This window comes from Tinamus guttatus, unplaced genomic scaffold (genome assembly GCF_059628265.1).
Source record: "Tinamus guttatus ecotype Peru unplaced genomic scaffold, ASM5962826v1 Tinamus_guttatus_pri_ptg000265l, whole genome shotgun sequence".
Taxonomy (NCBI): Eukaryota; Metazoa; Chordata; class Aves; order Tinamiformes; family Tinamidae; genus Tinamus; species Tinamus guttatus.
In genome coordinates this window covers 491,303-506,763 of record NW_028288799.1, presented here as the reverse complement: position 1 = coordinate 506,763, position 15,461 = coordinate 491,303, and the positions used below count along the sequence as shown (strand labels likewise).

The following is a 15,461-nucleotide window of genomic DNA, read 5'->3' as shown; positions in this document are numbered from 1 at the left end:
CTTCTCAATCCTCCTCACATCATTTTTTGAGGTAGGAAATGAAAATAAATAATCCAGCAGGTAGATTTTGCATATACAGCAGCAGCAAGCTGAGTTTGCACAGCATCTGATTCTTGCAGCAGGATGCAAGTAGTTGATTGGGACAATATTATTTCATAGCTCTGTTTAACTTGAGAGCCCTTTTAACTTGAAAGGTGGGGGGATGGAAAAGGGGGGTGGGTTGCCAGGGCAGTCTCAGCAATCCTAGTTTTACTTAAAGCAAGGCTACAGTTTTCTAATTATCCATGACTGAAATGACCCTGAAAGGATCAATATTTCAGAGACAAGGCCAAAAATATAAACCAGATGGATATCAGAAAAAAGTCCAAGTGAAACTGCACACATTTCATTAAGTATAAAAATAAGTAATTATTTTTTCCTTTCATTATGCTTTTTCTATTTCATATAATGCAATTTTTTAACCTGCCTCATTATGACTCAAAGTTTTCAAACCTTTGCAATATCAGCAAAGTTTTGTTTTCTCTTCAATCAATTAAATTTCTACAAATATAAAGCCTGCTCAGTGAATAATCAGAGCAAACAATGCTAAAAAAACAGTTCATTCTACACAATCTTGTTTTACAGATGAGTACCATATATACTAGAAATTCTACTACTTCTCACTTTGACATTAATATCTTGTGGAACTGAACTCTTGCTCTGGATCACTCTGCATTTGCTTCACTTTTGTAGAGTACATATTTCATACAATATTACATATTTAATACAATATAAAGTACTTACCCTTCTAATCTGACATCAGGTAAAGATCTGTTGAGTGCAATCAATTCACTTGCCATTAAATTAAATTGATTTATTTTAAACATTTCTTTCATTTTTTCCTGCTCCTCTTTCGGAATGACCACAGGCTTCCCCATCTCTCCAGGTCCTTCATGTGGCTTTTGCATAGGTTCTGCAACTAAGAGCAAATACATTAAAATGCTAGTAATGCTCCTTTTATGCTTGCTTTTGTTTACTACATTTCATTTTGTACTGTAGGAGCGTTCATGTTTAAAATTAAGTTCTAAATTAACATTTTTCGAATTGGAAAATACATATGGAAATTTAACAGAAGTTATCAAGTTTCTTTCAGGCACTACAACTTCACTTGGAAAAACACTAGGAACTTGCATCTATCCATCATCATGTTCTAAGCTTCTTCACCATACTTTTAAATTTCCCTAAAAACAGACATATATATATGCATATATAATATATATATATATCTCTGCCAGATTGTTCATGAACATACGAGCTTCAAATAGACTTTTCACATATAATAATTTCGGTTAAGATTAATCAATTTAAAATATAAATGAAATGTTTATTTCCACATTTGTATTTTCACAAATAAGACACTAGCATTTACAGCTTAAAATCATTTATCAGTATTTACTAACATTAGATTTTAGTTAATATAATTATATTTCAAATCTTAATGTTAATATTTGATCATCAGAAACGGTAACACTAACACTTGACATGTTATTTTAATAAGAAATTGTTAATATCAAATATCTGTCCAAACTGAAGAGATGGAAGAAAAAATAAATTCAAACAAAGAAACTGAAAAAACAAAATGCTAAAAACAACTACTAATATATTTTATTTACAAATATTTATTGACTTTTCCCCTAAGTTATTCTGAATTCTCAAATAATCAATTTGAAATATTACTACTTTACAAATTTATCACAAATTAAAATAAAGGACCTAAATAGAGGAGTGGGAAAAATAATGGCGAACGTATTAACATGCCTAAATGGAAATGATCTCATGATCTTTAGTCTCGTGCTACTGTATGGTACATGCATACTGTAACTAAAGTTTATGCCAAAAGCAAAAAGTATGTAAAGAGTAAACAAAAACAAACAAACAAAAAAAATACAAAACCCACATGCCCAAACCTTCCCCCTTTGCCAAAACAAGACTCAAACTTGTGCAACTTCCTTGTGCAAAGCAGGATGTGCTAGAACCTCCCTACAAATCTTTGCAAGCAGGTGGCAAAACAACAGTTCAAATGTACCAAGTGTAACAATACTACATTCCCGTAAAGTGTTGGTCTGTGGAAACTGACAAGCCCATTTTGATCATGGGCTAGCAAAAAAAAGAACACTTCCTAAACATCCCCCTGATGTTATTCTGAAATAGGGAGCACTATTCTGGAAGCACTTTCGAAAAAACTGCAATGAAATCAAAATTATCTATACCAGACGTCAACAGGTGAAAAATATTTTCTAACAGAAAGCACTAAATCCTGAGCACAATTGTTATCTGTAATACATGTCCAGGTTCTCTGATGGGTATTTGAAAAGTAGGATGAAACTAATGGAATAAAAAAAAAAAAATCTGAAGAGTTTTACCACTGACTAGGAGTAACTTATGAAAAAATGTTTTGTTCCCCCCCCACCCCTTTGTATCTGTTTTATTCTAGTTACTTTGATACATCTATTTCCATTCCAACTTTTTCGGCGTTTTGTTTGTTACCACTGAGTCAACTGAAGTTGACAGTATTTTTGATTCACTGAATCAAAGTTGAATTTCCAAAATGTACTCTATGTTATGCTAACATTAGCTTATGTTCCTGAACTGCTTATTGCGCAGCAATTATTATAGCTTTTTCATATTTATGCTTAAATCCTTAAATATTGCATATTAAGATGCCCACTGAAGATGCATCTGAGAGGAATGATGCCTGAATTCTGTGGTGTATTAAAGAAACATTGCAACACCCAATTGCAAAGTTTTGCAAAAATCAGTATTAGTTCAGTTTTTATACCTCTGGGGGGGGGTGGGGGGGGATGGGGAATAGTTTAAGGGAAGTGTAACTTTAAACAAGCATAACTTAAAGATGACTCGGGGAGAAAACTTACCATCACCAGCAGGCAGGCCTCGTTCTTTTTTCTCATCACATTTGTTGCACTCACTGAAGTAAAGCAATAGAAACATATCCAGAAGGACCCAAACCAATGAGGTGGCAAGAACCACCTTGCAATATGCAAATTTTCTCATGGCACTTTTAGTCAAATACAAAAACTAAGAAATATAAATAAAAATAGCAACTGATTGCTTTAATCCAGTTTGAGACACCACATTCTGTACCTGTAAAATAAAAATAATAATAATAAAAAAATCAAAAATGTTACCAGAGAGTAGAAATTAAAATAATAAAATCACCAATAATTATAATTTATGTTAGTTTATGGTAATTATGACAAGCCTATATGTATCAAAGTGAAGGCTCTCTTCATGCCTGTGAGATTAAGACAGCAGGGCCACTTAAGGCAGCAAAGCATTTTTTTTTTTTTTAAACATTATATAAAACAACTGGAAACAAGCTAAGTAGAAATACAAAATTGGCTCAGCAAAGCCAACTGGCTGATATTCCTCATACTTTCCCCATGCTGTACACACTGACCTTCTGTGGCCATCACTAGGAATGGTAGTCTACAAAAAATAATTCACATATATTACTATAAAATGGAATATCATGCTTTAGCCATGAAGACAGGTGCTTCGCTCTCAATGAGCCCGAAGTCGTATCCATTTTGTTAAAAACCAAAAAAAGAAACAGAGCAAAGAAAGTAGTCACATGCTACCATGACCATTTACTAGTCATTCAAAAACCAAAGACTTCAACACTTGGATGCTTAAAATTTAATTATTTAATATTTGACTAGGAAGCGAACATATGCATTTTTCAACAAGTATGAATTAAAACTTCAGAAGTCTAACTTCTAAAATCCCATTTTGTTGCTCTCAAAAGCAAATTTTTAATAGAGACAGCCATGTTCCATCAATGCCAAAAAATATTTGGAAAAAAGAACAACTAGGGGTTGTTCACTTGAATTAATTAAAAAAATATATGAGATATTTTTAACTAAGAGCTTTTCCTCCCCCACTACTACATTGTGCATTACATGGTTCATTTTATACAGCCAAACTGTAGAGAATTCTGCTAACTGCTACTGTACATAAAATGAATAAGGTTACAATTTGTCTTGGAAATACTTCCTTTGTGTCATTTCTTCTGCTTCCTGTTAGCAAAGGAGTTTCTTTATGGGAAGACTTATTTCAATATGTTTTTCCAGAGTATTTCCCAGTGGGAATAACTTACTAGATAAACAGAATTACAAATACTCTTAATTTGCTTTTCTTTTTTTTTAAAAAAAAAAACACACTTAAAATACAATCTGTTCTTCAAAAATATATATTTAAATACACACACACAGTCTCACACACATTTCAAGTCTAAGCTACAGTATTTTTAGAAAGGAGAACTTTAATCATGAGACATGATCATGCAGCAACCTCACCAAAAAACCCTGTATATCATTAAAACTACTTTTCCTTTTGTATTTCCTAATCATGATTTATTTCCTGCTTTTTATTTGCTTCTTGGGGGAAAGTACTATGATATTTCCTAAGTACAGTTTGCTTCCTCCTCTCACAGGCTCCAAAGGAGGCTCTGTTGGCATGTATCCCCATGTAAATGGCAGTGGATTGGATGGCACAGCCATCTAGAAGTTTTTAACCTTTCACATCCACAGCAGCAGGATATATTCCTTCGCTTCCTGCACAGATGCGCATTAAATGTCAAGAACGAGCCCTGTTTGGATTTCTTTCAATTTGCAACTACACAATTCTGCAGTAACGCACTGGAATACCTTGCCACAGCACACTGCCAGGGCTGCAAGTCTCTTCTGAAGCTATGAAATGCGAAGTTCTCACCTCTAGTTCAGAAAGTCCCTGACCTTTAAGTCACTGTATGTTGGAAGGGTACAGTGAGGCTTCCAAAACCACCCACTCTGAGGGATAAGGACTGCAGAGCAGGACCTGACTGACAAAGTGAGGCAGGCAGCATCCTGGGTATACTCTTTCATTTCCCTTTTAAAAGAAGGGCTACTACAGGTCTCAGGCACTTCTGAAGTGCCTGCACAACACAAACGCATGAAACATGACAAAGGAGCCAGGAGGAATTACAAGTCTGTACACAGCTGCAGAGCTATTACCTCACTGGGATTACAAACATATGATGGGATATCTTATATAACCAGAGTGTTACAAGTGATGGATATAGGCTCTGCAAGAAACACAGGCTTGGATGACAAGAAGGGTTGCACTATATAAAGGAGTGACTGATATGCACCGAGCTTTGCCTAGAAATAGGTGGTGAACCAAGACAAGGGCACAGAGACAAGGATTAAAACATAGACTATGACAGGACCCTGCTACAGATCACTTGGTCAAGAATGAAAAAAAGATGAAGCATTCTTTAGGACAACTGCAGGAAACCTTATGATCACAGGACCCAGGAGTCATCAGGGTAATAACCAGCCCAGTATCTCCTGGAAGGACAGAATGATTGGGCACAAACAAGCTGGGAGATTCCTAAAGCAAATTGATGGCAATTTCTCTATGCACTTAACTGATGAGCCAAGCAAAACAACTTGTTCTTTCCTTGCTCCAGCAAGGAAGGATTTGTTGAGAACATGAAAGTCAAGCACAACCCTGGCTGCAATAACCTGTATTAACCTAACCGTGGAGTTTAGGATTCAGAAAAAAAGGGAGCAGGATGTTACAAAACGGGACTTCAGAAGAGCTGATTTTAGCTACTTCAGGAATATACTTGAAGGATCCCTCGGGAAATAAAGAAGTCCAGGAGGCCGGACTGATCATCAGTGACAAGTTCCTCAAAGTACAGTAGCAGCTCAGTCCAATACAGACATTGTAGAAGGCTAGCACAGATAACAAATGAGCTCACCAAGCTCAAATGCAAAAGGCAGACCTGCCATGAAGGAATACAAAATCCTATAGGAAGTTAAGCATTGTTCAGTATAATGTTAAGTCATTTTTAGGTATGAACCAAGTTCACTTTTGCTTACACCAGTTCTTCAACACAACTGTCCCTAGCTGAGACTTGACAAAGGGCTGCACTGTATTTATTGAGCTAGACCAGGATCCTGCACTACATGCAAGACCTAAGCAGAGATAAATTGATCTAATGCCAAAATTCCTTTCAGTTGTTGCAACTGAAAACATATTCTCAATTACCTTTATAGCAAAAGGATTTAAAGGTTACCCTATCAATTTGCAAACTTGCAATCTGTTTTGGATTCTTTCCTGAAACCTTAAGAAACAGAACTGTTACCAGTACCTAATTAAAATTAGCATGGCAGACTGTATACATTCCAAGTCAGATGGACTACATTAAGAAAAAGGGTGGCTTTTGATCTTTCAGATATGTTTAGAAGGACGCTGGGACAAAGTCAGAGCTCATCAAAAACATGACATAATATTTACTATTTCTAAGTCACTGGTATCAAATTAAACCAAAGACAAATCAAGTCAATGAACAACATGCAAGGAAATCTTGAAGGCCTATACAAAATGGATTTTCCAGTATTTCTACTGCATAACGCAGAAAAGGCAGAAGAGGCAGAAAAGACTGGCATACTGTAGTTTACATACAATAAGGGTGTGTGTGTATATGTATATACATACACATGTACATATATAAAAATATTTGATCACAAAGTGATATACAAGATACAGATTTGTGAAAAATAGACCCACAATGAAAAATAGAAAATAAAAAAAAATATATGCCTACAAGAATAATCCTTAGGTAATCTGGGGACTAAGTATTTTAAGCAATCTTGAACTAGATCTAGATTAGCAATCTTTACAGGCCTTGCAATTAAAAGAAGGCAAACAATAATATAGCAAGCATGAAAATCTTGTGGACTGGAATAACAAAAGTGACAAAAAATTAAACACAGGACACAGTATTATGCAGCTGAGCATCAATCCCTAACTTCCGCTATCAGCTGAAGAGCAATCAGTAGAGATAAGGGTAACTGAGCTGCCACTGTCACCTTGTTTGACTCTTACATGCATTGAGTAAAGTTTTTTCAGTAGATATGCAACCCAGAAACTGCTGTACAAGGCATCAGCACAGAGAAAGGTAGAGCGATATGTTCTGCAAAACAGTTGTCCTAAAATTCTTAAATATCTTCTGCACTTAAAAAGGACTCTGTCAGGGGACTGGATACAGCAGTCCAAGCAGTCTTCTTCCATCCTATTCTTTCAACCTGGAATTTATAATATAGTAATGCACATATGCCCAAAGATGTAAAGTTAATCACTTCCAGAAGCAAAGCAGATGCCAGTCCTTTGTAAGTAAGATCCCTCCCACCAGTCTGGTCTTCTTCAGAGAGAGTTTTTTTAGTGGGCCTTTTCATAGGAGTAGGGGGAAAATCAACCCCCCACCACACACACAATTTCCTTGATCCTGATAGAAGTGCTTTTTGAGAAAAAAACTAAAATTAAGAAAATCCATTACTGAACTTCCAAACTAAAGCCTTTGAAAGGCTCTAAGTCATTTCTTTTTCCCAGCCTGAAAAGACACTCTTCAAATCAACTTCAAGAAATCCGCCTTGCTTACAGAAAAACTAAACCAGCTAAACTAGACAAGGCTTCAAAGGACCAGATGAACGAAACTTTAATCAAGTACTATCATAAGTTCAGGAGTTTATCTGCAGCGTTTGGATTTAATTTTTTTTTTCTTTTTGCTATACAACAAAAAAGGATTAATAGACTGATCCAGTAAAGAGCCAAGATACTTGATATCACAACAGCACTGTAAATGTTACTAGCACTCAGGAGGATTATAAACATTTGTATTGTAATTCCATTCTTGGTTTCCAAAGACAGCTGAAAAAGTAGCTTTCCAATGGTCAAAAGAAATGTTTTTTTAACTTCTGTCTATTCAGGTCTGAAGAAAAACTGAAAAAACAGATTTATTCAGGCAGCCTTAAGATGTTCCCATTTTCTCCTTAACCACTTAACAATTTAAAATGTATTTCTATTATGCTGAGTGAACAACCAGCATATGCCAATCCTGCAGCAAAAAAAAAAAAAAAAAAAAAAAAAAAAAAAGAATATACATATTTAAAAATTACTGCTTCAAACATTGCGAGTACACCATAAGTTCAATTTAATTACTAACACATAACAAAATGAATACACACACATATGACCTTGAAGTTAGTAACTGTACCTTTTAAACTTAGGCATTCAGTTATAATTAGTAATTTAGCTATAATTAGTATCGTCAAGAAAGTCCAAGCCACTGCTACTCAAATCTCTTCCTTCTGTAGCTGAACAGTGGATTGAGCTTGGCCTGGCAGCATATACAATCCTTTTGGGAAAGCAGACTTATCAGTCTATAGACAGGTGTTTTCTCCTCATGAAATAGTCATAATCCCAGACCACGCTGCCAACACCTTGGATGCTGATGAAGAGATGCTGACATTGCTCTTTGAGCCAAAACGACTTCATACACGTGCTGTGCAACGGCTACTGTGTGTCCTCCACTTCCTTGCAGTAACCTCCTTATGCTACCTACCTTCAGAGGCCTGAAAGACAGCAGTGGTTTTTGTTTACTTGTTTTGTGGGAGTCTTGTTGGGGAAGAATAATTTTTTTTGAAAGATTCACATATAGTGACCCAGTATTTAGCTTTCTGGGAACAGCAATGCCACCTCCTCCTCCTGGCCAGCATCTTAGAGCTACAGCTGACCTCAGGCTTTAACAAATTCTCTGCAGACTTGTGTTAGTCTTCCAGTTCCAGCACTCCAGGATTGGAAGAGAAAAATCCAGGCCACATCAACCCAACTCCAGGGGAAAGATCTTCATTTCTCAAGAAAAGGAATTTTATCACCAAGGCTACAGACATGCTCAAGCTCACCATTACTCAGAAGAAGCACAATTTTTAAAACTAAAAAAAGTTAACTTCACTCTCAGAGATAAATGCAGAAAACCATGGTTCTTTTAAGCAACAAGCTAAATTAAATTTGTATTTCAAAAGGACATTCTCACAGTGGTAGAGGCTATTAGTGCATTAGTACACTCACCATCTACTGTCTGCAACAAAAACCTATGAACACCTCCACATATTTTATATTCACAAATTTGAGACAAATGGTAACACAGCATGAAGGCTTCTAGCTAAAAGCAGCATCAACTGGCCTCACAAGAAGTATGTTCAGTAATACCAAATGCAAGCAAAAAGTCTGATTTTCTAGTTTCTAATAATCAAGTGAGGTCACACTCAAAAGAGACTATTTTAAATCATCTGACAGGTGCAAGATGAGCTGTAAGTAGAACCAACTAGCTGACGTGATCCCTTTTAAAGTTAGAATTCTTGCTGTGGAGGGAAAAAAAGAAAAAAGGCATTTGCTATTGAGACAGCAACCTTGTTCAAGCAGTTACATGCACTAGATTAGACTATGTAGCAGTAAAAAAGCTCTAGAAGCTGTTCCACATTTTCAATATTGCTATTTTCATTTTTTTCCCCACTTACCAATTTTTCACATAATATGAATAATCAAATTTACTTTCTTTTTTTTAATTCTACATTTAAAATATCAAACTGCAAACCTACTTCTGAGAGTAGATGGGAATAATATCATCCTCACCAACTGATCACTGTTCATTCAGATGCATTAAGTACCCACTAGAATTTTCTGCAGCTGATTCTTTTCAGTCATGACATGTCAACAGTTACAAATATCAGGCATTGTTTGCTTTTGAAATATTTAAGGGAAAAAAGCAGAAATCCTATTGAAGTCACTAAGAGCCACAGACAAAGGGGGTTTGAACTTACTCCAGCTCTTAGCATTAAAATACAAATTAAAAGGGAAGAAAACTAGTAGTAGTAACTGAAGTGTCAATACTAAGGAACACAGTTCAAGGAGAAACCCTTCACTACTTATGACACATAAGAGAACTCACTGTCACCAGTCAGTTATAAATTTTTAAAAGACTGTCAAAGACCTAAGCAAATCATGATCTAAAAATCAAGGGATCAAATAAATGTTTTAAGACATGCTTGGAACTTTCTTAATATGTTATTAGACATTAAATCTTTCAAATGAAATCTCAAATGTTTTCAAATAGCCAAATTGCACAAAGCAACGAATTTTCTTCATATATATATATATATATATATATATATATATATATCAAAACAAAAGCTACAGTGAAATAAAACTGTTCTTTAATTGAAATACTGTAAGATGCCAGAAAATACAGACTAGAAGTAGATGGGAAGTTATCATTAAGGATATCATTAATGCTCACGGTAATTTGAAGAAGAGTCAGCTAATTAGCACCAACTGTCCTTACACAGGGAACAGCAGAACCCTCTAATCCTGATAGCTTTCTATTCAAGGTTAATAACCCAGAAGGGGAACCTAAAGAAATAAAAAATATGAATGAAGGCTTTGGATGCATTCCCACAAGCAAAACTGGGAAACAAACCCATATCAAAATATTATGAATTTTACTTCTCTACATTCATACACATACATGTTCTATCTATATGCAGAAAATAAACCAAATAATTGTTCTGAAATAAATGCAGCTTCAACACAGGTAGAGAAAAATTCATATAACGTGCTGGGATCATAGGTGTTCATCTTAGACAAACTGAGTGGATTCTGCCTAACATAACTTCCCAAATTTCTAGCAAACCAAATGCTGGCAGCTAACAAGTTAAAAATTACTGACTAGGATAATGTATATGACCAAAGATTGAAAGAAAAAGGGATATGTTGACAAGCATGAGACATATATTTATAATATATGGCTTAGATTTTCTTTAAAGTATACATATACATAAATATGTATGTTAACATGATTTACTTTTCATCTCTCTAGCAGTAATGCTGCAGACAGTAAAAAAAACAAAAACAAACCTTGCCCAGAAAAACATCAGATTTCTAACCAAGAGAAGTTGACCATTTTTGCAGGGCTAAAAACAATTCTTTTACACATTTCCAAAAGGTGAGTTTTCTATCTAAAAGTAAAAAAGAACTCAATGAAAGAACCTTAACACGTGCTTTTTTTCTTTCTCTAAAGAGAAAAGACTGATCAGATATTTGGGGGAAAGTATTGTCCAGTGGTCAGTCACAAGACTAAGTTGATTACAGCCTCTCCTCAAGCACTAAAAAGTATTTGATTATTTGGGAATAAGATGTCTTTATTTCATATATAGATGATAACTGATAAAAGTGATAGCCATTCCTGTATCAGACTTCGGTCATACCTTTTTAATAGCCACTTAACCAACAAGATCTTCTTAACAAGATGCTTCTTATAGCACAAAAGTTACATTCTTCGTTCAGTAAAAATACAAACTTAATCCAATCCATCCTCAAATTGATATATTCATGAAGTTATTGGAATATTTCTTATTAAAAAAAAAAAAAACCACCCTTCCCTATTTCCAACTTGGACTTTCCCTCTTATTTATAGCACTTACTTTAGATTTATTTTTTTTTAATTCTGCCTTCCCAGAGATCTCTGGCAACAAATATCAGAAATATCTCAGGCTCAAGTCCTTTTTTGTTTTCCCTTTATCAACCCAAACAATTTACACGTGGTATGAAAAAACCACAAAATATTCTTCAAGGGCTCATAAATTTGCTCCTGACAAATCTGTTTCTAAACTTTGATTTTGGGGCTCTATTTTGGATAGATAAATATGAAGAAACAAACTGCCACACAAAAAACAACAGAATAAGAAAGCAGCATCCTGAAAAAAGTGCTTTATCACTTGGGGTCCTTTGTAAGTCTGAACAAGGAAAGAAGAAAGAGAAAGGGAGAGGTTGACAGAATGGTTAGCAAATATAGCTTTTATCTGGGACTGTAGTCCCACTTCCTATGGAGTAGTCCCATGGCATCCTGGTCTTCTCAGTCCTTGCACTGGTATTTCTAGCAGACCAGAGCTTTAACTCTAGGTCACCTAAAGCCAGAGAGGTTCATGCATTGAAGTATTTATGTCTAAGAGCATAGAAATTACTGTCCTATGTGAACTGCCACAAAACCTAGTTTTGAATTACAGAAGTGCCTTTTCACTTCATTTATATTTAAGCAAGCAAACTATTAACTGTCAGGCAGAGAGCAGATTTGACTACTTCTGCTCAGACATGTCTGCCTTCCCCATCACTCTTGCATCTCCTAGGTGGCTACCATACTGAAAAGCATGAAGAGAAACAATGAAGCAAAGCCAAGACAGGAAGGTGGTCTTCTGCTGCTGGCAGAATCAGATATCAGGTTGATTTAATAGACACACACATGCAAGGAAACACACACACACACAAAGACCCAATTGTGTATGAAATACAAACTGCCTACGTGATTAAAAAAATAATAATAAAATGAAAAAAAAAAACCCACCACACACAGTATTCACCTACCTACTGAATATGCCTTCCTACAAGGGATAACTAATTTTTTTTCAAAGAAAAATCATTCAAAGTCATTACTTTGCTATTTTTTCCAAAAAAACTGTTAGGCATATTTAATTTATTTTTAAATTTATTTAAAAAATTTAATAAATTTAATTTTTAACATATTTAATTTAACACTTCATTTTTGAAGGTATGAAGTTGGCAGTAACATAAGCTTTTTCATAATCCAAAATTCATATCTAACTAGAAACTCCAAAACAGGTCACTAAGTTAATGTTTTATAAAGCATAAAAACACACAGAAAACCCACAACATGATGGGCCTATTTTGCAAATTCAGCTATATATAATTGGATAGTGCAGCATTTGAGTAGTTTAACCACTGAAAGAGTAATTAAAATCAAATACCTTCTAAAGACTCCTAAAGTTCTATGGCACAATTTATTTAAAATTATTTTTCAGTAACCATTATGAGAGATTTTTTGCTGCTTCCCTGAAGCAATTAGACCATGGTTAGAGACCATGGTTAGAGATTCATCAATGCTACTATAAGTAGCTGCTGCACTCCTCCCTCTCTCATTCCAGGTTCCTGCTACACCAAGAAAAATTTATGCAGCAATGATCAGGGCACTTATAAAACTGAAAAATAACCAAGAATTTTACCTTTTTTTTTTCCAGTCAGATCCCCACTGCAGATCAAAGAAAGTATAGAAAATTATAGGAGTTTATTGTGCTTTCTTAAAATGGCACTGTTGCCAAAACTTTGTCCATAAAGGCACTGAGCCTCCCTAACAACCCCATTCATTTCCACTTACATCAATTATCTGATTAAACTCAATACACAGATGAACAACCACAGAAGAGGTGGCTGGTCTGCAGGGAAAGCTAAAGTTTGAAAAGCCATGAGCTACAATGATGATCAAGTCAGTAAAATTACTATACCCATGAATGCATTCAAATACAGAAACAATAAAGGTGAAAACAAAATGAGCAAGAAGATCCAAAGTTTACACTCAGAAAATATTAATTTTATTTAACAGTAAGAAGCAATCACTTGAGATTAATTCCCCCTCCTTCCAAACGATGCCTGCTCAAGATATCCTTTTTCAACATTGAATATAAGAGCATATGCTGAATTAAAATATTTTGAAATTGGCTGGAAAAGGATTAACTTAAAGTTCTAACAGGCCTTTCTCCCCACTGAACCTGAACTTCACAGTTGTTTGTTGTTTTCTACAAAAGGAAACAGACTTGTGCTACCATATCATTGTCCATCTGTCCCTTTAAACTTTGGTTCTCCATCTTATTTCAACCAAACATTAAAATAAATAAATTAGTACCAAGCAGGAAACGCACACAGAGAAGGACTAACAAGAACGAAGCTATTAAACACTGTATTGGGCCACCAAGGTGTACACATGTAATTCAAACTGTGGTTTATCATGTTCACTCTTGTCCAAACAGGATGCTTTACAGGAACTATCCTTACTAGAGTAGAACAAAGAAAAACAAAACAAATAGAAGGAATCGGGCTTTGTTAGTTCTGCTGCACACAGAAAAGTATGCTTCTGTGGAAAGGTTTAGCACAAGCGGTCTGTGGATCTGGATTCAGATTCAAGGGCTTTGCATTAGATCTCTCTTCAGGAAATAAGAGCGCAAAGGTAACACAAGGAGAAGATAGCTAGGATGCTCTATTCACTTGGACATTGTACTTACAACTACCAGCAGAGAAGCACAGTAACTGACAAGACAGGCTGGTGCTAATCCAAAGAGATTATGAAGGACATTTCTTTGATGGTTGCAGACCACTGACTTGGGCCACCAGGGTCTTGAAAGGACAGCGAAATACAGAATATGCAATGGCTACGCTATGGCTTACACACAGTCTCTAAGTGCGCCCTTCGGTTGAGGACACTTTCAGCAACCTGAATAAAACCTCAAGAATTTCTGGATTATGTTTTGTACTAACCTTCTCTGTATAGCCATCTGGATGGTCCACAAACACTGCTGGCAAGATCCAACTGCACTGCTGTAGAGCACCTTTGGTAAGATCCATAAAGCAATAGATTGGCCTAGGCCATTCTGATGTGAATATAGAAGCAAAAGGAGACGTGTTCCATCCACAAAGTCTTAAAGTTGTCCTAGAAGAACAGAAACACAAATAAGTTTTAAATTCAATTCTGGCAGAGGTTGAGAGGAAAGGAGAGGGGGAGAAGAGTTTTCCAACCATTTAAGACTTCAAAATCCTTTATTTTATTATTATTTTTTTCCCCCTCCCCTCCTTCCTCTCTGGGCAAGGGAGAAGCCAGAACATTGCTGCTAAAAAGAGGCAGTGAGCCAAGCCTGCGATGAGAACAACATATGCAGACTAGAGAGGAGAGGTGGAACAACAGCCATCAAAATTTTGCAGCCTTTCAAATGATATGATTCGAGTAGGAGTATTGCCTGCCTTTCTAAATAAGCAGTTATCTATTTCTGAGTTCTATATATGTTGCCCTCTATCCAATCATGAACACTTAGCACAACAATTTTGTTCCAGAGAAAGTTGGAAGACAGCTCTCTACAGCTCATATTCACAAGAGCAGGTCTGGACAAGATCATCCCTCTGAGCTTATTTTTTTCCATATGTATTCTAGTTTATATAGTTTTTTCGGTCACACATACAATTTTCATCTCTTGCCTAAAATTTAAACACTAGCTTTTTAACTTTAAAGAGAGTGACACTTGAAAGTTTCTGAGCCTTTCTAAGGGTTGCCTTTTAAGTTTTAGCAATACTTAATGAAACAACTCCTTCAAATCTCTCCAATCATTTAATAAAGTCTGAAGGAATTTCTAAACAGCTGTTAAGTGAACAAAATACCTTAACACACATGAGAAGGCATGAGAAAGGATTCCAAAACAAATTATCTCTCTACTAAGGCAAGTAAAGTAGTAAGTATAACATTTGACAGTGTCTTCATTTTTTTCACATCAGGAGATAGAAAAGGTGAACACTTCAATTCATACTTGCTCTGCATTTGACAATAAACATTAAAGCATTATAGCTATTTTTATTCTTTCAGCACCCAATAAGCAATTTTATATCCTCTGAAATGGATGGCAGTTTGAGTTTTAAGAGAATGGTCTAAGGATCTCACAGAAGGAATATAATTTTTAAACAAATCT

The 15,461-nt window shown here is 35.4% G+C and overlaps 1 protein-coding gene across 2 annotated transcripts in view; it reads right to left on the bottom strand.

Moving 5' to 3' along the window:
• The window catches only part of GALNT1 (polypeptide N-acetylgalactosaminyltransferase 1), a 52,063-nt gene extending 37,607 nt beyond the window's left edge, over nucleotides 1–14,456 (bottom strand). Inside the window, exons 1-3 of one of the 2 annotated variants that reach the window (XM_010228291.2) lie at nucleotides 14,266–14,456; nucleotides 2,913–3,141; nucleotides 784–958 (exon numbers count right to left, since the gene is read on the bottom strand). In XM_010228291.2, coding sequence (XP_010226593.2) covers nucleotides 784–958; nucleotides 2,913–3,051 — 314 coding nt within the window. In that variant the 5' untranslated portion in view covers nucleotides 3,052–3,141; nucleotides 14,266–14,456. The remainder of the gene's footprint in view (nucleotides 1–783; nucleotides 959–2,912; nucleotides 3,142–14,265) is intronic. The other variant, XM_088527221.1, reaches the window with a different exon arrangement.
• Between the last annotated feature and the right edge of the window lie 1,005 nt (nucleotides 14,457–15,461).